This window comes from Phocoena phocoena, chromosome 2, assembly GCF_963924675.1.
Source record: "Phocoena phocoena chromosome 2, mPhoPho1.1, whole genome shotgun sequence".
Classification (NCBI taxonomy): domain Eukaryota; kingdom Metazoa; phylum Chordata; class Mammalia; order Artiodactyla; family Phocoenidae; genus Phocoena; species Phocoena phocoena.
In genome coordinates, this window is record NC_089220.1 from 80331779 (window position 1) to 80353107 (window position 21329).

A 21329-nucleotide genomic window follows, 5' to 3' on the forward strand; every position below is an offset into this window, starting at 1 on the left:
GTTTGCCTGTGGGTACAACGTGAGAAGTAGCTTGTCAGAGGTGATGGCCTCAAAATGTAAAATATCTCAGTTAGTTTCAAAACAAAATTATTACTTAAATGTATTTTAATGATGCTTAGCAATTGCATCAAATCTGTAGCATTTAAATACTCTCTGAATAATAATAATGAATAATGTTATCTCCCTACACAAGATAAGATGTAAAATATAAGGACTAACTTTTTATTCTAACTCAACTGGAAGAGTAATAAATGTAATCGGGACCATAGGGTAAAATTGTTCAACAGAACTTTCCAAGGTTCCTCCATCATCCCTGGATTAGAAGTCAGCAGATCTCAGTCCTAACCTCAGTGTCTTGCCAGTAAGTCTCTGGGGACTCACTTAGTTTCCCTAAATACTTCATCCTCCTGGACAACATATCAGCATTTTCTTGAAAGCATAAAGCACTATATAAATGTAAATTGATGCTATTTCCTCATGTCTGAGAAAAAAAGTAAAGTGTCTTTACAGCTTAGTTATTTGGTCCTTCAATCTAGGTCTCTCCTCCTTTCAGCCTTACCTAGATTAGTAAAATAAAACAATCTGCTTTTCCTCACGTTTCCTAAAATATAAAGAGAGAGGAGGCTGAAGTATCCTCTAGACTGTCCCCAGTACCTCAAATCCTTGAATAACTACTGTCGTTTAACTTTGGGTAATTTATTTATAGTTACCCAAAGAAACTGACCCTACCCACACGCAAGCTGAGGGGTTCCAAAATTGCAGACCATTTTCTTGAGCAATTATGTTCAATCCTTTAAAATAAATAAATATAGGAACATTTTAAATAAATAAAGTTTAATCAAGTTATGCTAAGCACATTGAAAAAAAGAAGATAGGCGTTGAAATATGTACCCTAAATCTTCTGTGACCTTTTTTGTTTGTTGTGGTACGTTTCAGCTTTGTAAGTGGTAACTCTAAGCAAAATGAGAACTTTTGTTGTTATATTACACGTTTTATACTTGCTGAATGAATGGCATTAATTCTAACAAATAAGCGAGATTCAATCAGAGAACTAACCCCTTTTGTTTACCATCTCTCATTAAATTAAGACAAAGTCTGAATACCACACTGTGAGTCTAACAGGCTTCCTGTTAAAATTATGGCCCATACGTGATATCCTTCTTTTTCTGTTATTTCCGTCTTTTTCTGAAACATCTGCTCTCGTGCTGGAGAGCTTGAAAGCAGCATCTGACCGACCTGAAGGCATTATAGTTAAGAGTGTTCAGGGCTTCCCTGGTGGCACAGTGGTTGAGGGTCCGCCTGCCGACGCAGGGGACACAGGTTCATGCCCCAGTCTGGGAAGATCCCACATGCTGCGGAGCAGCTGGTCTGATGAGCCATGGCCGCTGGGCCTGCGCGTCCGGAGCCTGTGCTCTGCAAAGGGAGAGGACACAACAGTGAGAGGCCCACGTACCGCAAAAAAAAAAAAAAAAAGTGTTCAACACATAACATGGGGACTGTTAGTCCTACCAAAGACAGATCCAGTCTAGAACCAGTGCGTAATCTTGCGTGAGATCAAAGAATTCTTTCAAATGGTGACTGTAGTCTGTTTCTGTAAAGTCAATGCTTGGTCCATAAATAAGACTGAAGGGTGTTATCAATGTGTCAGGAGCTCTGAGGGACTGATCTGTGTTGGATAGATCATGAAAATAGACAGAAGGCACAGGGGTTGCTTCCCTTTGGAAACGGTGGTGGTAAATTGCCATATGTGTCCCCACTAGGAACCTAGCTGATCTGATTGTGGACATAACAGCTTTACAGACTGGATTTTGGGGCTCTTAAGATCTTCCATATCTTTCTATGAAGTCTAAATAAAACTGCACCTTGCTCTTTGGGTCAAGCACAGACTTCAGCAGGGGATCGGGACCGTGGCCAGCAATCTTTCCCTGTCTTACATTCTAAATCCCTCTTTCCCAGAGCTGTTATCACTCAGAAGTATGGCTAGAGGTGGATTTGTGTTAACCCAGAAGGTAAGGAAAGAGTGCCAGTGTTGTACTATTACGTGTCACGAGGCTGAGGTGACAAATCCAAACTAAAAGAAGTTTCCAGCTCATTTTCCTGTAAAGATATTCCAGCAAAAAACAGCTCGAAGAAAAAGTATGCAGTATGAAAGCCAGTCACTTTAACTTCCCTCTGACTGTGGCAGTCAACACCACAATGATCCTGCTTGGGGAAGTAGGAGAGCTTATCAAGTAAACAAAGGCAAATGATTAAGTAAAGCAAGCAACAGCACTGTTTTCCAGACTATTCAGCCCATTCTCTGTATGCCATTGGGTTCAAGATCTAGACTACACCTAAGTGAAATAGCTGTGCAAAGATCCTCTGTGGAACTTTTCTACTTTCCATTCATTCATTCAACAGATTTTTATTAGACATCTGTTATGTGCCATGTACCACTAAATGCCAGGTAATGGTAATGTAGACGAGACATTGCTTTTATGGAACATGCTGTCTATGAGGGAGGTAAGCATTAAACAAATAAACATAAATATGTAATTGTAACATCCTTTAAACTTAGAGTTTGGCAACGAGAGACCAGTTCATTTTGCCGTTTAGCTTCAGAATCCTTTAGAATCATAAATTTCATAAATCAAAATAAATTCCATACATGCAAGTAGGCTTTATAATGGCATATATCTGCAGTCACAATGTCTCATTCAAAAATAAATAGCAAAAATAAATAAATAAATAGCAAGTCTAGTTATTTTTTGTGCAAGGCATTGGACCTAATGTTAGGAATTTTCATTATTTAGTATCGAGCGCTGAATGAGAATTTGGACTGAACCAGTTGCCATAACTGGTTGGTCATATTTTTCTTCCCTTTCCTCTCAACAAGTATTTTTTTTAAATAGTGATAATGGATCTATTTTTGCAGTGGCCCTCTCTGTAATGTAGTGGGGTGGGGTTTTCTCTATCTTTGACATGAAATTTTACTGGTCTGACAAGGACTTCAGGTATATGAGCAACCACACAAAAAAGTAAGGTCTTTTGCAAGCATGAGGCACTCACAGATTACTTCAGATATCATCTTGCATTGGCCTTAGCATGGCCTGTTAGTTCAAGCCCTAAAAATAAACACCTATTAATCAGCTAATGGCAACATGGGTGGACCACCTCTCTGTCTGTGGGGACCTTAGTCTAACCTCATTCAATAGCTTGTCTTATGTCACCCAGGATGAGGCAGTTTGCAGCCAGGAATGCCTCTAAAAGAAGACAGTCCAAAGCTGAACTAAATGTTTAAAATAACCTCCGTAACTCCTCCCCACCCCCCACATTGACAGATTGCTTTCAACTCGCTGGAGTCAAACCACAGCACCAGCCCCAGTGGCCTTCGTGGGGCGAACTCAGAGCCGCTGAGTTTGCCAAGGAAAACTGCAGGCTCAGTGGAGCTCTCTCTCTCCCTTGTCTTGCTTTTAATCAAAAAACAACCAGATGAGAACTCACTTCTGGAAGTCCTTATCTTCATAAAATGTAGCTAATGACTCCTGTTCCGTTAAATAAGGTTTTGCTGTGTAAGTCACTAAGGAAACGGTTGGCCAGTCATCTCGTGCCTGCAGACCTCTCCAAGAATACAAACTGGAGGGACCCCGTGGAGCTGGGCTGTGACTGTTTATATACACATACGTTGTCCCAGCGACTCCGGAAAGTTGAGCCCTCGGTATAGTTTTCAGGCGGTCTTTTTTCTGTATGGAGTGGAAATGTGGGGAAGGGGAGAGATTTGTTTTAATGTATACTCTTCTCTAATGTGTTTACCCCCAAATAAGTGAGCTGTAGTAGATACTTTGGCCCTACACAAAGTAAATATTTAGCTCACAAATTCCATACAGAAACATGGCCCCGGGCATTTGGGTTTCATAAAAGAGGATTAGCCTGGGGCAAAGGGCTGGTGTGCCTGTTCCATGGGATCGGAGGAACGGTCTCTACTTGTGTACCAGCCCCTCGGCCCTCACGGCACCTTAGTCTGCTAGGCAGTGCCCCTCTGGCCCTCAGCAGCCTCGCTCCCACCGCGCTTTTCCAGCTGTGTCCTGTGCCAGGCCCATGATCTTTGTTTATTCTAAACTTTTCTGTGCTGCCCCCAGAGGCGCCAGGCTTTTTCTCATCACTGTCTGTGTGTGCTTCTCCCTCCACCCAAAGCATCCTCCCTGTCTTACAGAGAGGAGAGCAAACCTGACTTCCAGATTCCCTCCAAAGGTCACCTGACCTCTGCTCAGAGCCTTCCCTGACCTGCCTGGGGCCACTGCAGAGCCTTCTGCACAGTTCTACAACATCTGTCTCCTCCGTACACTGCCTTTTAACCTGCTTATCCCCCTTACTCCTGAGAGCCCCTGGAAGACAGGGACTGTGTCCCTGTTATCGCTGTATCCCCAGAACTCGGCATCCTTTTCAGAAAAGCAGGAGGTACCGTTCTCCCTGTTCTGCAGCCAGGAAAACAGAGGAGGTGGTTTTACATGCACACAGCAACACTGCACAGAAAGGAGGGAGAGCTGGGTTCATGCACCACTGTCCGTGGCTCCCATGTGATCTTAAACAAGTCACTCGACCTCTGAGTACCTCAGTTTCCTTATTTGTCAAGTCAAAATAAAACATGTTTTGAGGGTCAGATGTTACTGTATAATTTGTGAACGTATTTTAAGAACTCTGAAGTGTTTTGCCCACCATTAGCTGAAGAATGGAACCCAGAGTTCACTAAAGTGTGTCCCTCCTTTGAGTCCAGCCCTGCAGTTTTCCACACTCACACGTGATCCTTCACCTGTTACTTAAAAAAAAAATTCTGTCCTTAGTCTCATATTTTTTTCCTGCAATTAACTGATAAAATAGCTTCGTTAACCATGAGAAAACAAAGGGTTTGGCCACCTTTAGAAATTGGTGCTGGCCGCTGAGCTTCCTGAAGACCCCATCTGCCTCAAAGGCCAGCCTCAGTGTCCAAAAAGTTTGTCAGGACAGTTTCAAATATCAACCTTCATGCATTCTTCTTTTCCTGAGCTCAATTTTCTATTTCTATTTTGCTATTTTATTATACACGCCTTTTGGGGGAAAGGGCAGGGTAGAAAGAAGTTAAAAGCCTCACACCAACATAGAGGAGCCATCAACTCCTCATTTTCTTAAAGCAGCACTATTGAAAATGGCGTAAAGGTCATTCTGTAAAGTTTATATGTGATCGAAAAGCAAAGCAACAGGAACACAGGCTCCTCCTGAACCTGGGAATGCTCAGGCACCGCAGGGATGGTATTTGTGGTTCATGGAGTGCAAATCCGTGTGTCATACAAATACAGTTCACTTTAATACTCTGATATCTCTTCACTCATCTTAAACACCTTAAGGTATTTGGAAAGGGAGGAAGAAATAAAACAGATGAACCTGCTGAGATATGGCCAGAAACAGTAGTACTTCATTTTGATTGATGTTTTTACAACCTTATCTTCTAGATAAAAGCTACTGTAAACAAAAGCCTACCTGAATTGATTGTATTTCAAGGAAGAGAGAGCCACCTGTGTGCAGTGATTGGCTCCCAAGTGCTTAGTTTTTCTTCTTAGCAGTTAATTCCTACCCACCTCACAGTCACCACGTCAGCCATCAGGAGTGGCCCTTCTAGGGAACAGTACTCGTGTTTCCTCCCAGCTTTTAGAACACAGCATCATCTCCCCCGTAACAACCTGGAAAGCAGAGATTCCTAATAGCCCCTCGGGGAGCTAGCTCTTCAGTGGGCAACTTGGGCATATTTTTAAGGCTCATTTTCTCACCTTTAAAAATGACTTTTCTTCCCTACACGGTGGAGAGTTATCAGCAAAAGATTTTTTTTTTTTCCAAATGCATGATAGCATTCACAGCTTCTCCTGAGGCAGGGGCTCTATAGTGGTATTCATTCATGCAATATTTATTGGCTGACTCCTGTGTGCGGTGAAATACAAGCTGTCCTCATGGAGCTTGCATTCTAGAAGTGTTTGTTTAATAACTGCAAGGCTGGATTATCTCTATTTTATTTTTTTCTAAGAACCGTATTTTGTAAATTGTTTTTCCTTGCCTGACCACTTTTCCTAATGACCTAGATGGTTCTACCTTTGGATTTTTTTCTCCTCTTTCCAGTATTTGCCTTTATGGATCTGTAAAATTGGGAGGTTTGCTTTTGAGGACTGTGATAGTTAGCCAGAGAGATTTTCCTTATCGTGAAATATTTACTGTGATTAAGAGAAATTTTTAACTACACATTTAGAGTAAGTTGGGATCTGACATACCTGAAGCATTGTGTCACATTTGGTTAACGATAGATTTATAGGGCAAACATGTATCAGCCTTAATCCTTCAGTTATTTGACTTTGCCAAGTATGAAAATTCCGATAATTTTTTTTATTTTAAGCAGACTTTTATATATCCAGAACCCATAAATCTCTTTGTGTCTTGAGATAAATGTCTGACTGAAGTCTGGGTTACCCTGTGATCTTCTGTGAACTGAGCCGAGGAAAAAGAGACCCCATCCCCCCTCTACCTAATAATAAAACACTACGTGAAAAAAATATATTTGGGGTAAGCAATGTTTATGTGATAAAATCTTTTCTATTTTATAACACATTTCTAGTTTCTAGTATTCAGGAAGTTGGTAATGAAAAGTTCAGAAATAACCTCAAAATTTATCCGAGCAAGTCTCTAACTGGCAAACACCAAAATGGACTAGCGCACTGTCAGCCCATGTATTGCCAGTGTGATGATCACTTTCCATTATGTTTGTCATATCAATTATAAATCCCCTGGCATCAAACCCTAAATCAGCTGAAATGATGGGTTTGCCTTTGGCATGTTTCCCTGGGGAAATAACTGAGAAAACATGTAATAATTCACACAACCAATTTTGTAAACTACCCCAACTTTTGGAAAAAGGCTGGGGTATAAATTCTAGGGAGATAGATACGATTTGCACCCAAGGTCCGCCTGAAGTGTTCTCTCACTCTTAGTACTTAAGTGTTTTTCAAAGTAAATATGACCTTGGGTACTTTGTGATTTTTATGGTTTCGGTTTCTTTCACTGCATTTGGTGTTTCTCTCTTCTTCCCATTTGAGGATGTGTACTGTCCACTCTACACATCCTCATTTGAAACAAAAAAACAGGGCTATCATACTTAAACCCATTCTCCAGTTTTACAATGAAATCGTCTCAATATGCTTCTGATTCTGCCATCCCTCTACATCTCTTGGGACCCCTAACCCCAGTCTTCATTCTTCCCTCAAAAAACATGTGTGTATAATGGAAAAAATTAAAAGGGCCATTGTATGAATAAATGCAGCGTAGCTGGGAACTCACCTTGTCTAGGAAAACTTCTAGAACACCATGTTATTGTTCTAATTATTCTTTTGCTGTGAACCTTTTGGCACTTTGTTCGTTTATTATTATTTTATTATTCAATAATAATTATTCAATATTCAAAAACTTATATTTTACACTTAAATGTGCATGGTTCTACATTATTAAAATTTGAATTGTAAGTATCTAAAGGAGAGGAATATCCTTTCTTGTGTGACTTGTGCTCCACACAGGATGAATATGCAGGCTTATATGTAGACTCTTAATGGGCACATGCAGAGAGCCTGCCTCACTGCCAGGGGTTAGTGTTTCTCCAAGAAAACAGATATTAAAGACAACAGATTAAATATTAAAAAGCTTCTGCCTTTGTTTTCTATCCTGCCTACCTCAGTTCTTCTCTTTGGAGAAGAGATTTACTATAGGCTGGAAAGACTGTTAGTATAGCATCTAAGAATTTCCAACACAGGACAAAGTGGAGTGGAAATTAAGCACTTTTCCAGGCAATTTAATGTAGACATGAAAATGCCGAGTTGTATAAACACCAGGGAGAATTTCAGGTGGTTGTGGTTGTGTATTTATATACATTTTAAATTTTCTTCAAAATAATGTATTTTCTGTTTATTTTCTATGTGGCATAAAGGCCAAGGGTGAATCAGTATTTCTCATATATTTTCCTTTTTTGTTTTCAAAATTATAGACAGTGAGTTATGTTACAAAGAGAATTGCAATTTTACTAACCAAGATCCATGAATTGAACAAGAATATTCGTAACTAGGATTCTCTTTCTTCAGTCATTGCAATTTGCAAACACAGAACTGCCAAGCAAAAAAAGCAAATGAAACAATCAATTTATATTTTTACTTCATCTCTATATATTACCAAAAAAGAATATTCGCATTGTATATGAAATTGACCGTAGTGCCAGAACCGTAGGGTACTATACTGCATGATCACTGATCTATTATTATTGTACACACATTTATACATAGGCATAAATACACACATACCTTGCATATAAACATGTGCAAGCATATTTCACTGGGACTGAAAAGTTATTTACAACTCTGTCTAGAGATACATACAACAGTGATTAACAAGTGCATAACCAATCTACAACACGCAGATTAAAACTAAATAAACAGTATAAGAGTTTATTTTAAAACAATTACAAGATGTTTTATATTTCTCCTTCATCCTGAACTGTGTGTTTGAGAATGTGTTCTTCATGAAAACCACATGCAAGTCTTTTTGATGGTGAAACAATTGACTTCCAGCAGCCACATGTCTGCACACATCCTCAGAAGATATCCCAGACCCCACACAGCAGCTCAAAATGAGAAAAAAAAAAAAAAGATTCTCTGCTATTCCTCTTTTGGAGAGGCGTTTTCTATTTGCTTATGAATTGAAAAATAAGATTTGGGTTGGAAACAAAGATTTGAATCAATACAGCTAGGTTTTATTTTTATTGTTTTATGAAGACCCTCATGAACAAGAAACTTTACTAAAATCATCAGATCGTTCCATGGTCCTCTTGTCATCCTTCAATTGAAAATTGTTTGTTTTATTGACTTGATCCAGATTTATATTGCAGAACCCTGGTGCATTAGAATCCTTTTTCATGTGTAAAAATGGTAACGTGGCTCATTGAGAAGTATATGATCAGTCTCATGAGTTTTCTCTTATTCTATGTAGAAAGGCAAATTGTACAATAGGATATGAGTCTTCCACCACCCTTCACCTTCATATGATCAAAAGAGATGGAAAATTGTATTGATTTTTTAAAAATATATGGTTATTTTCTCTTGGAGCTGAAAACATTGATAAGCCAAGTTAATTGCACAAATATGAGATACATCCCTGTACTAGAAGGATTTTAGGAGCAAAAATGGACCTTTGGAGTTCACCGTATCAACCCTGTTTAGCAAGTCTGAACCTTCTTTTCTGGGAAAACAAATCTCCACCTGACACACTCACTTAGACCCATTGCTTCCCTCAGTTTTCCTCATAACTTATTCCAGCTGTTTATTTCCATTTATGTGAACAGGCTATGATTCTCATTCCCCAGCTTACTTCCACCTGATTGTCAAATGCTTCAAATATGCTCCCTCAAATGCAGTCACTTTAATTTCTTTCACCTGAATTGTACGTTGCTTTACATATACTTCCTAAACATGGTGACACTTAAACCTAAAAGAGTAGCTAGATAAACTTTTTAGTGTGAAACTATTGACTTCATACTTGAAGAATTATTCCTGTAGGACAGGTGAATTCCAACGCATACACTGAACTTTTGATTAATCACCTGCCTTCCAGGCCCCTGCTCCTCTCTCATTTCCAGGTGTTGTTATTTTTTCAAAGGTGAATGACTGTTACAAATTGCTGTGTAAATACAAGGCATAATGAGAGACAGTATAATGTAGTGGTTACAAGCACAAGCCATAGAGCTAGACTGCTTAGGTTCAAAGCCTAACCATTTTAGTGCCTCAGTTTTTTCATCTGTGAAATGGGGATAATCACAGTGTCACCCCACCCTTCCTGCATAGGGGGCTGGCTTGTGCATATCAAATTAGTCTGTACATGTAAACGTGCTTGAAGGGCTTCCCTGGTGGCGCAGTGGTTGAGAGTCCACCTGCCGATGCAGGGGACACGGGTTCGTGCCCCGGTCCGGGAAGATCCCACATGCCACGGAGCGGCTGGGCCCGTGAGCCATGGCCGCTGAGCCTGCGCGTCCGGAGACTGGGCTCCGCAACGGGAGAGGCCACAGCAGTGAGAGGCCCGCGTACCGCAAAAAAAAAAAAAAAAAAAGTGCTTGAAGCACTGCCTGCCACGTAATGAGTGTGCAGTAAAAGTTACCTTTTTGCTGTTGGGTATTAGAATCATTTTATTTGTATTAAGACAGCATCTTTATAGACATAATGTCTGGTCAAGTGCCCTCTGAAATCTGTGGAGACATAGAAGCTAAACAGGCTTCAGGAAACCAACCAGGGAGCTGGTTTTGGGGGCTAATTTTGCAAAATGGTATCTAATATGTGATTGGAAATCTCTAAATTCCTGCATTTATCTTTCATTTCAACCTCTCTGAAGAAGGTGCCTCAAGGAAAAGTCTTAACAATAGAAAGTTAATAGTCTTTTCTCCATAAGTAAAACTACCATCCAAGTAATTCCTGAGTTATAGGATAGTGTAGAGGCATGGCAAGGAAGGGAGGGTATTTTTTTTTTTTATAGTTTAGAAAGAGTAAGCAAGTCCTTCCTTAATTTGGGGGCCCAAATTTCCTGTCTGTGCCTCTGACTTTCTCAGAGAGCTGTAGAAAGACTTCCTTTATAACTTGTACCGTATTCTGTCCAACATTCATAATCTAACAACCTCAGAGACTATCTGAGGATAGCTAAATTTTTCTGGAAAACTAAGAATTTGCTCACTGAAGTACCATTTTTAAAACATTCTTGGTGACAATTATTTTAAAAATGTCTTACAGATTTTACAGCCTTTTTTAACTGAACAAAATGAAACCAGCATTTGTTTTTCCTGGGCTGTCCTCAGCACCTGTTGAGGTTGACAAAGTCTATTTGCCCCCGCACCAAATAGCCTTGGATTACTACAATTGGGTTGTTTTTTTGTTTGTTTGGTTGGTTGGTTGGTTGGTTGGGGTTTTTTAGTGTCTCTTCTCTAATTGTCAGCAGGCACCTCAACTGTAACCAACCTCCCACACCCTATCTCTACCCTCTATTTGCAGCTTCAGAAGCCCAATAACCAACTCTAACACCAAAACCACAGAACTTGAGAAAATATGCAGAATTCTTCATTTTATTTTATGATTTCTATATTTCTTTGGATAACCCCAGCATCCTAGATATGGAGCAGGGAGGGGCATTGGTATATAGTCTAAGTTAGGAGCCAGGAAGCTCTGTTAGTGTAAAAACACAGAGTTGCTTCGTATCTGAGATTTCCCCTTGATGAAGAGTTGCTACTTATTGATAATCTCATTCGGTAATCCCTTCTGCTGTAAAGTCTAGGTGCAAGTGTAACTGACAAAAGCCAATCTGTAGCCAACAGGACTCTCCATACTGCATACGTGAAGAATGGTATTTGACTACTCAAGTCTGTAGTGCAGGTGTATCTATTAGTTATCTATTGCTATATTTAAAAAAAAAAACACCCAAAACTACATGACTTAAAATAGCACACATTTGTTATCTCACCTTTTCTGTGGGTCAGGAATATGGGTATAGCTTGTTGGGCCCTCTTCTTCACCTTCTCTCAGCATTTAAGTTATTGGCTCAGGGTCTGTGGTCTCATCCAAAGGCTTGACTGAGGAAAGATCCACTTCCAGCCTCACTCAATGTTAAATCAAAATCTGATTCTTGGTTACTTTTAAACATTGCCCTAGGTCTGTGCTCAAGAGCTACAACAGGAATCTAATTCCTTCTCCCATGAGCAGTGTAAACATCCATAGGTGGTGAACGAGCACATCACCACCCTAAGTTCTCATTTCCAGGTCACATATACTTTGTTAATCTAATGCTTCCTCAAACATCCTAGAGTTCTCCTCTGGACCATTTCCAGACTAGAGATATTCTCCTTAAAATATGACACCAGAACCCTCCACAACACTCTACGTGTGGTCTAACCAGTTCATAGGGCATTTCCCCTCTTTTTCTGGTTAAAGAAATACCATTTTACCACATTTAGCAGACTGATCACTACATCATGGCAAGACAGTCACAGACCCTCCAGCCACTCCTGGGCTCCAAAACACGTTCCTCCGCTTTTTAGCCAAGACCTTTGGCAAGATACTTAATTTCTCTGTGCCTCAGTTTCTTCATTTGTAAAATAGGGACAGTAATTGTATCTCCCTCCCTCCTGGGGCTGACCTGAGAGTTAAATGGATCGATACGTGTAAAATGCCTAGAACAGTGTCTGTCACGTAGTAAGTGCGATGAAAGTGTTAATAATTAACATTGTTGTAACTGTTATTATTGCTAGCACTATAATCTGTTAGTATGCCATTAGGGTGCTATCCTGCTCACGGATAAAAATGCCAAACCATGGCAATAGCCGAGTCCTTCCATCTTGCCCATCTCTAGGCCGCCACTGATTGAGTAACCAGTGCAACAAAGCTGTCTGATCCTATTATTAACTCTGTGTTCTCCATCTTGTTCTTGAGGGTATCTGTCATGTACCAGGTACTGTGCTAGCCCCAGAGGACACAAATGTAAATAAAACATGGCCGTTGCCCTCAAAAGGGTCACAACGTAGCAAAGAGACAAATGATGAAACGTGCAATCTCTGGGAGACAACTGTGCACAAAGACCACAGAAGGGTGCCCAGCTTTCATTCCACAGCCTCCTGCTTAATTTCTCTAAATACTCTAAAATGGAAGGACACCAGAGAAACACATTTCAAACACATTTATAAGCTTGTCATTATTTATGAGGAGCTTTATCTTTCATACCCTCAAGGTCTGTCATGGCTCTTGACTTTCACCTCCCATTTTTTCAAGAGGTATTTGTTATTGTTGCTAATTTGGTGGTATTTTATTTGCAAGCAGAATTACTTGTTCAAGAGTCACTTACATTCCAGGCTCTGCTCCACAGGAGTTTTTAAAATCCAGTTGGAGTCTTTGATCTTATTACTTGACCATGAGTATAGTAACCTTCAAATTATAGTCAACCTTGAAATGTGTTTACACAGTCAATTCAGATATCCATATACATCCCATTACTGAGTGTCTCCAGCCTGGTAGGGAGGGCTGCAATCCCAGTAGCAGACCAACCCTCTGCTTTGCACATTTGCTCAGATCCAAGGACTCTGTTTTCTTTTAAATTCTGTGAATAGACTCTGATTTTTATTGGTCACAGAGGTTATGTTTGCCTTCCCAGTGATCTCATTATTGTCCAGTAGTGCCACAATAAATGGAAGTAGGCATCAAAAAGGTGAAGTCTCTAGGCCCATCAGCCTGTACTTGACCAACATAAAAATTTCCTAGGTCTTGTTTACTCCGTTTTACAACTTTTCAGAAGGAAATACTAGAGATGGGTTGCTTGATTTTTCAAATTATCAGCCTACATGTTGCCTTCTGCTGGTTCCGATAATGGAGGAATGGGTTATGTAATGTTGCCTAATGCGGTTGGCCTCTTCATAAACAGCCAAGTTGCTGAAAGGTTAATTTGCCAGCATCTGATAATCTCTGGATCCTCAGCTGTTGGAGAAACGTCAGAAATGCACTCAAGGTATTGGGAACAAGGCCAGGTCTTGTTCTCCCGTTAAATTTCCAAAGTTTTAACTCTCTAAAGTCCTCATTATTTTTGTCATTCAAAGACTACGTAATTTGAAAGCCTCCGTCTACCGATCTTTATTTACAAAGGGAGTCGTATTTCCTCGTTTTTAATTAATTAAGCACATATTGTCAATCAGAGCTTTTGGGTCATATGAGAGAGCTGGTATTTCCCAAGTAAATATAATTTCACCCCAAAGCTAGGGAACAATGACTTAGATAGAGGGTAGAGCCTTATTCCGAGTCATTTCTCATATATACTAAAAACAGTTCATAGATCTGTGTTGCTACCTTCAGAGAGTCCTCCTAAGTGAACCACTACATGAAATGTTTAGTCTTGCAAAACCTTTCCCAGGTGCTGATTTCATGCGTTGCCTCACAAATGAAACAAGTCCACTCTCTTGGTTACTGAGGTGTTCCCCAGCCTGACTTTCATGCCTAGAAAATGCCATTTTCGTAAAGAGCCTTCTTGCTTCGTGCCCTTTGGCTTATGATTGAGGGAAAGCGCAGGCTGGTGATATGTGTTTTTGTTTTATTCAATCTTTAAAACACTGGGCTTGTTGTTTATGACCTCTATATATTCTTCTGTTCTTTTCCATGACTGGTTAGATCACCTTTCTTTTTTCCCTCCCTTCATAGAAATATGAGCGCCTTTCTAAAGAACACCACGGCCTCAAGAATGGCTGTGTAATAAAACAGGGGCATGTGTTGAGGTTAACAGTAGATTTCTTGAGGCTGTGACTGAGGGCTGCTTCACTGATGGGAAGGTTTGAGGCTTCTCAGACATTGTCCTCCAAATCACAGGTCTTCTTGCTCTTGCCAGACTTGTTTTGACAAACCTGAGCTCATCTGATACTAGTCATAGAGCTCTTTGTAAAATCAAGATACCAAATGGTATCCATTGCAGACAATTGTTTGTGATTAAAAGTTACTAAGAAACCCTTGGTTAAAATGGAAGCAAGACCTCGTCCAGGTGTGAGCTTCACCTGGTGTGCATTTAAGCACTGGGGCCCCAAATACCTCGTGCCCTAGGTGCCTGATTCTTCTGACCACAAAGGAAACTCTCCCCAGAGATACTGAGAAACAAAAGCATTTGCGATCAGCCCTGAATTCAGGTAAATGTCACAGCGCCTGGTGCTCCAAGGCTTCTCATCCTATACAGCTCCTGTGTCCCCTAGAACAAGTTCAGTTGATGAGTCAACATCTCATGATTCTATCCCTGCATGGAGGGAATACAAAAGTTTTAATTAATCTCATGTACAGCTTGGCAAATAAACTATTCCATGACATCCAACTGAACTTGTTTCTGTGCATACAGTATCTTGCAGCCCATCCTGTACTGTTAGGTTTGGCAAGTACACTTCAGCATATAATAAATCATGGAAGGAAAAAGCTTTTTGGCCTAGCGTGGTTCAGCCTGCTGTAATGTCAGAATACAGAAAGCAGTTCTGTTTTTAGACATCCTTTTACTAACCCAACGTTCATAATTTATGCTTTCACTGTAAAATTCCTGCAACACGACACCAAAAGTAGAGCTGCCCTTTAATTAAGTACTCTCGGTAGGAAAAACGTGAAACTGATGTGCAAAACATCTCTGTGTGCACAGTGATTGATAGTGATTACATCGTTATGAACCCAGCCTAGAGGTCTCAACTTCCTGCTGGCTACTTCCTGAGTGAGCCGCTAACCAAATTGGAGATAATTCGGAGGCACAATTTAGAAACATTGAGGTTTCAAGCCTCCATCTGTCTAGACTTTTTCAGAACTCTACATGGCATTATTCCTTACTTTCGTGATGAGAACCTACGACCAAATTTCATGCCATGTTCACGCTTAGAGAGGCTGTAATGCAGAGAGTGAAGGGGCCGAGAGAACTCTTTGCAGGATCCCAGTTGTCATATGGGTTTGTTTTTTGTTTTTAAGACTAGAAAGAATGAATGACAGAAGGAACTTCTGGCCCTATTGGTACGTGAATAGAGCATTATAGCCAGAAGAAGACCTTGAGCTGTTGATTTTTTTTAAATTATTTTCCAAATATTTTTTTTTCCTTAGTTGAAAATAGGTAGGTTTAACTTTTAAAAGAGTGCCTCTAAATGTCAAGAGGCTAAAATCCCAAGCCTGGTGCTGCCCAAATCAATGCTGTTTCTACTCTGCTTTTGTCCTTCATCAGCTAAGTCGTCACAACACCTGACTGAGAGGTAATTAGAGCAGTGAAATAGTTCAGGTTCCTTGAAAGAAAGGTAACAAATCCGTCCAAGGCGGTGACACTTGCATGAAATAAGCTCTTTGGTGTAAGTTCAGCTACTTTCAGTCATAATCTAGCAACCGAAACAAAAACTTTGTACAATAAAGTCATTTAATCATCTTATCCATGCTGCAAAGATTACCTTTTTCTGGAACTATGTTGATACTATGTGTGCATGTTATTTTCTCATGTTTTTGCAGGTTTGGGCCAGGCTTAGTCATCTACTGGTACGGATTTATCCAGGAGCTAGACTGTAACCGGGAAAGGGGCATCCTGCTCCAAGCCTGTTTCCCCACCAACATCGTCACCTTATGCCATAGCATTGCTTGACCCTGATGATCCTGGAAGAGAAGCTGGGAGGAAAAGATGAATCCGGAAGCAATTTTACTTTCCTGCAGTGTAAACTCCTGGCAGCATCTGCCCTGAACTTCAGCTGAACTCTCGCTGCCCGTAGTCACACCACTACCTCTTTAGACAAACATATCAAGAGTTTCTGTTTTCCTTCACCCCTTGCTCATGTGAACAGCCAAGAACTACAGACACAGCCCACTCATTATCAGCATCTCTGTCTCTGTCAAACAGTTAGTTTATAGATAGTCATAATCTTTCTTCCTTCCGGATGGTTTCTCCTTATATACTGAACAAAAGAAAAAATGCGGAGACTGAAAGGTGTGATTTTTCAATTTTCCTCCCAGTTACTGAATCGCCCTCTTTTTTTTTTTTTTGGTAAGCCTCCATTCATTCTCTCTCCCTCCCCCTTTCTCTTCATGTACACTCACGGATACCCAGGGTTGCGTTACTGTCATGGAATAACCTAGCACAGTCCCAGCAAAGCCGAAATCGTGAAGGCTGCAACTAGATTTTCGCTCTCACCTGCAAGGGCAGACCTTGCTGGGAGCCTGCGTTTGTTTTCTCCAGTCTTTATGGTTTCCTGACTTCTGTGGCAGTAAGCCAAGCTGAAAAAAATATACTTGATGAGAATTTCCTCTTTCTATAATACTTATTTGAGCACCAAACATTTTCCATTTATCTCATTTAAAAGCATTAGTTACGTTGTGTCTGGAAACCACACTCCTTTGGATTGGGGGCTGAGGGCAGACGACGGAAGCTGGGTGCCAGCCTTGACAAGAGTTTATTTTTAAACGTAACTAGTTGTCAGTATGTATGGTAGTCAGTATTTTTATGAGTAAACTTTTTCAAAAGCGCATTCTGTACTCTGCTTTGTATCTGCATTTTATACCGCATAATTATATAACACTCAAATAATTTAGGCATTAGGATTGTTTGGCTTTGAATGAATTAAGTGTACCAAAAATAAACCTAGAGCAATTTTCAAGTAAGCAAAAGAAGTTTTGTATTTGTTCACTTTCATTTATTCACTTTTTCTACTGCAAACCAAATTTCAATCTAAAGGAAAACATCAGTAAATTCATTATAAAGCTATCTTTTAGGAAGGTGAAAAATTAATCCATACCCAAAAATGTACTTAGTAAAATATCTGCCCTCATGTTGGCAAAACATAATATTCTTTATAATGTTGAATGAGTTTGGAAATATTAGTAAAAATGTAACTTTTACAAACACCTTCAAGTTATATACATTGCTTGGTTCTTTCAAAAGACTAAATATACCATTTGTACTTTGTTCATTTTGTACCTAAGAAGATCTGCAGAAATCTGCCTACTGCCTTTCCTTTTGAAGGATACAAACATGTCAGGTTCAGGCATGGATTTTAGCTCTGTGGCAAGTTGCATTAAACAAAAAAGAAAGAGGAAGAAGATGAAACAGTAAGGCGGCATCAGGCAAACTTCTGTTTCAGTGTAAAATTCACCATGCAGGTTTCATGAGTAAAATAGGATGATTTGGAACCACTGCTGTTGTCTTGATACACACTCACACACACACACACATTTTAGACTAAAATGTTGTTAAAAGCAGTTTGCATGGCATGCTCTAAACTGCTTTTTCTTCTTTAGAAATAAATTACATTTATCTGCACAGATGTTGAAAACCCTGTTAAACCTTCGTCAAGGATTTGTTTTATATTAAACAAATTTATGATGAAGGTGCACAAATAAATTTAAAAAATGAAAGAGGTGCTTGCATTTCAGAATTTGCTCTTCTACCTGGTGCCCTGACATAATGTGTTAGGAGAAGGCACCGGTGTTCTCTGGCAAGGGCACCACCTCCTCTTTATGAATGGGGTTTTAAAATCTGGCCCTGAAAAGTGGGGAAGGAACCAGCAGTAGACTGTACGTACTATGATAAAGTTACAAGTTATTTAAAACTAAGCTTTATTCTACATAAAAACTAATGTGATTATAACGTCTACTATTTTTCAGTTGGAAGAGTGTGGTGAGGGGCCTAGCGTTCCCAGACTGGAAGCTGAAATCCTCCTTGTTCCTCTTTTATGTAAGGAATACTTATCTGTGGTCTATCTGTATGTGTTGTTTGTTTACTTGTTTTTTAAATTTAGACAGTGTAAACATCAGCCCTAGAGGGTATACATGGGGTGACAACTTTTTTTTTTTTTTTTTTGCTCTCATCGTTAGAACATTAACATTAAAGTCAAATCTTGTGTTATGGAGCTTTCTGCAAACTGTGTTAATAAATTATGCCGTCAGAAAGTAGGAGTATATGCACAAACGTAAAACTAAATGATGTTCTCTCTGCATATATAGACGTGCCCAGTGTCTGCTCTCACAAACAAACAAGAGACCCTATTTGTTCGAAGCATGCAGAGGCATGAGCTCAGAACAAAGCTGATCCAGCTCCGATATTTCAGGTGACTTCATAGACCCCACCCCATTTCCACCCAAAAAACAAACAAAAAACAGTGAGAATTCTTTTTTTTTCTTTTGCTTCAGGCGAGATGTATGTCAACTCTTCTGAACACTCCTAAAATCATATATAAAAGGGAGGCTCAGGGGTGCAGAGTAGAAAGCTGGATCTCCAGAGGGAATCATTTTCTTTTAAGCATCAGTGTGTGTACCTGCTCATTATTGGCAAGGCTTGATTCCACCCTGGAAGAAGATGATAAATTGTCCGTCTTTGGGGGGTGCATTCACTCATTGAAGCCTCCAGGGGATAGCTTAGAGCCCTGGATGAGGTTATCCACTAAATGGGCCCTGGGGGGGCCTCACTAATTAATGCACAGCCCCCAAGTGAACAGTTAATTCACTCACCCCTCCCTGAGGAGCTACACCCAGTGTTTCCTTTCCTCTCTGGAACCAAGATGGCTGAGATGTCTGCTCTTTTTAACCTGTTCCGCCCTAGGACCTGGAGTTTCAGTTGAATTAGATCTTCCATGTGCTGTACTCCCCTCACTTCCTGCCTCTTCCCAGCTGTCCTCGCCTTCTCCTGCCTTTGCAGTTTCCTTCCACGTGGACACACGTTCTGCACTCTCTCACTACCCCTTGTCTCTTTTTCTCTCTAGAAAATGATCCCAGGACCAAAATGCAGCTCATCGGAGTCCTGATCCATATATATTTTTTGGAGTCCAAGTTGGGGGAGAACAATTGACCTAAGCTCTCTGGGGAAAAGCACACCTAAGCATCTTTGGCATCTGAAGGTGATAAAACTTGTAACTAAGATATTACAGGGTCAAATATGGTCTGAGGTTTAGTGTGTCAGTAACTGTTTTGGCAAAAGGAGCCAAAAGAACATGTGAGGTTTACAGATACTTTCAGGCTGAATGGTGGTGTTCAGCTGATTAAAATTACAAATTTAAATAGTAAAATGTCTCTGTGATTTAGTTAGAGAATCACTCCTAGCTCGTTCATGTTGGGGGCAGCTTGCCATTTTCCACGTGATCTGCAAGCTGCCTCAAAAGTATAACTATTTTGTGAATAGGACAGGAGAAGAAAATCTCCCAACTGGCACATTCTGAGTTAGGGTCAAGGAACAAAGCCAGCTTAACTAGAGAGGAAATAAAAGGCAAACAATAGGAGTTTGCCTGAACTGTCACCACTATAGAGAGGTGCCTCTCTGGACCTGCCTGGTAAGTCACTCTCAGGTTAAGGAAGGGTCGCAGTGACAAAAGTTCGGACCATCGAACTGTATTACCCCAAACTAACCTTCCTATATATAGTAAAAACAGTCTGAAGATGTTTTATTAAGAACATGCCTGGATTCGAAAGATTAAGGAAGATGGAATTATGAATTAAATAATAACCAGAACAGCTTGGGTTCCCCTTGTGTTTTTCACTTTCCTGCTATTGTTTTGAATGTGGCTGTGAGACAAAGAGCTGCTTAGGTCAAGGACTATAAATTACAGTTTTCATACAATAGTCATCCACTAAAATGATTTCAAAGCTTGATCAAAGTACTTCAAAAAGACTTTTAAAACTTTTCCACAATGCAGGGGGAGGGGAAACGCTCATTTGATGCCTTAATTTGCTTCAGTCTAGCAGAGTTGCATCTTGGCGTCATACCTACTTTATATAAAATCCCACTCATTAGTTAAAGAAACCCAACGTGTTCTTATTGTTGTCTCATGTACAAGTAAAAAGGATTTAAGTTTCCATCTGGTTAACTAGCACAACTAAACCTTCGGAGACACTTGTAAGGAAAAGATGCACATAATCCTGCTTTAAAATAAGCATAACTTGACAATATTTAATCGTGATATGCAAGGTATTTAAGACTAACTCCCTGTCTTAGAATAAAGTGGATATCAGTGGATTTAGTTGTCATCTTAATAATAGTCATGATAATAGATAGATTTCATTTTTCATCTCTTTTCCCTCAACATGCATGTACCTGGAGCTGTCTCGTGTTATAAGCAAGGATGATGGGAGGTACCCTAGTGGTAGATAAGCTAAGCAGATTCTAGGCCCAGCCATACATGAAGACAGTGTGGGATTGCTGCAACAATGCTTCTATGTCAGGTAATTTTTATTTTTTAAAAGGAAGGTCATTTGGAAATGCTGACATGAGATATAACCAAGTCAATTAAGTGATAACAATGGAAGTTCAGAGTTTAATTGAGGCCTGAACATGAAGCCACCAACTGTTAACCTAAAGCAGTGAATTCCCCTGGAAACAGCCTCCGTTAAAAGCATTTCTAGAATAAATAGCACTTTTTTCTTTAAAAAAAAAATGTCTGTCATTTTTATATTCAACACAGATACAATCCGAAATTACAATTGAGTGTATCTATAGGAGACTCTTTTTTTTTTTTTTTTTTTTTTAACGGTACGCGGGCCTCTCACTGTTGTGGCCTCTCCCGTTGCCGAGCACAGGCTCCTGACGCGCAGGCTCAGCGGCCATGGCTCACGGGCCCAGCCGCTCCACGGCATGTGGGATCTTCCCGGACCGGGGCACGAACCCGTGTCCCCTGCATAGGCAGGCGGACTCTCTAACACTGCGCCACCAGGGAAGCCCAGGAGACTCTATCTTTTAATTTTAATTGAAATTTCTTTTATAGGGCAAATCAAAATTTACATAATCCAAATGACCTCTGTAGGAAACCATAG

General features: G+C 40.1%; 1 protein-coding gene across 3 annotated transcripts in view; it reads left to right on the top strand.

Moving 5' to 3' along the window:
- CDIN1 (CDAN1 interacting nuclease 1) overlaps positions 1 to 17437 on the top strand; it is a 220117-nt gene extending 202680 nt beyond the window's left edge. For 2 of the 3 annotated variants that reach the window (XM_065871752.1, XM_065871754.1), the window contains one exon: positions 16053 to 16182. In XM_065871752.1, coding sequence (XP_065727824.1) covers positions 16053 to 16182 — 130 coding nt within the window. Of the gene's footprint in view, positions 1 to 16052 lie in introns of all 3 variants that reach the window. The other variant, XM_065871753.1, reaches the window with a different exon arrangement.
- Positions 17438 to 21329: the final 3892 nt, after the last annotated feature.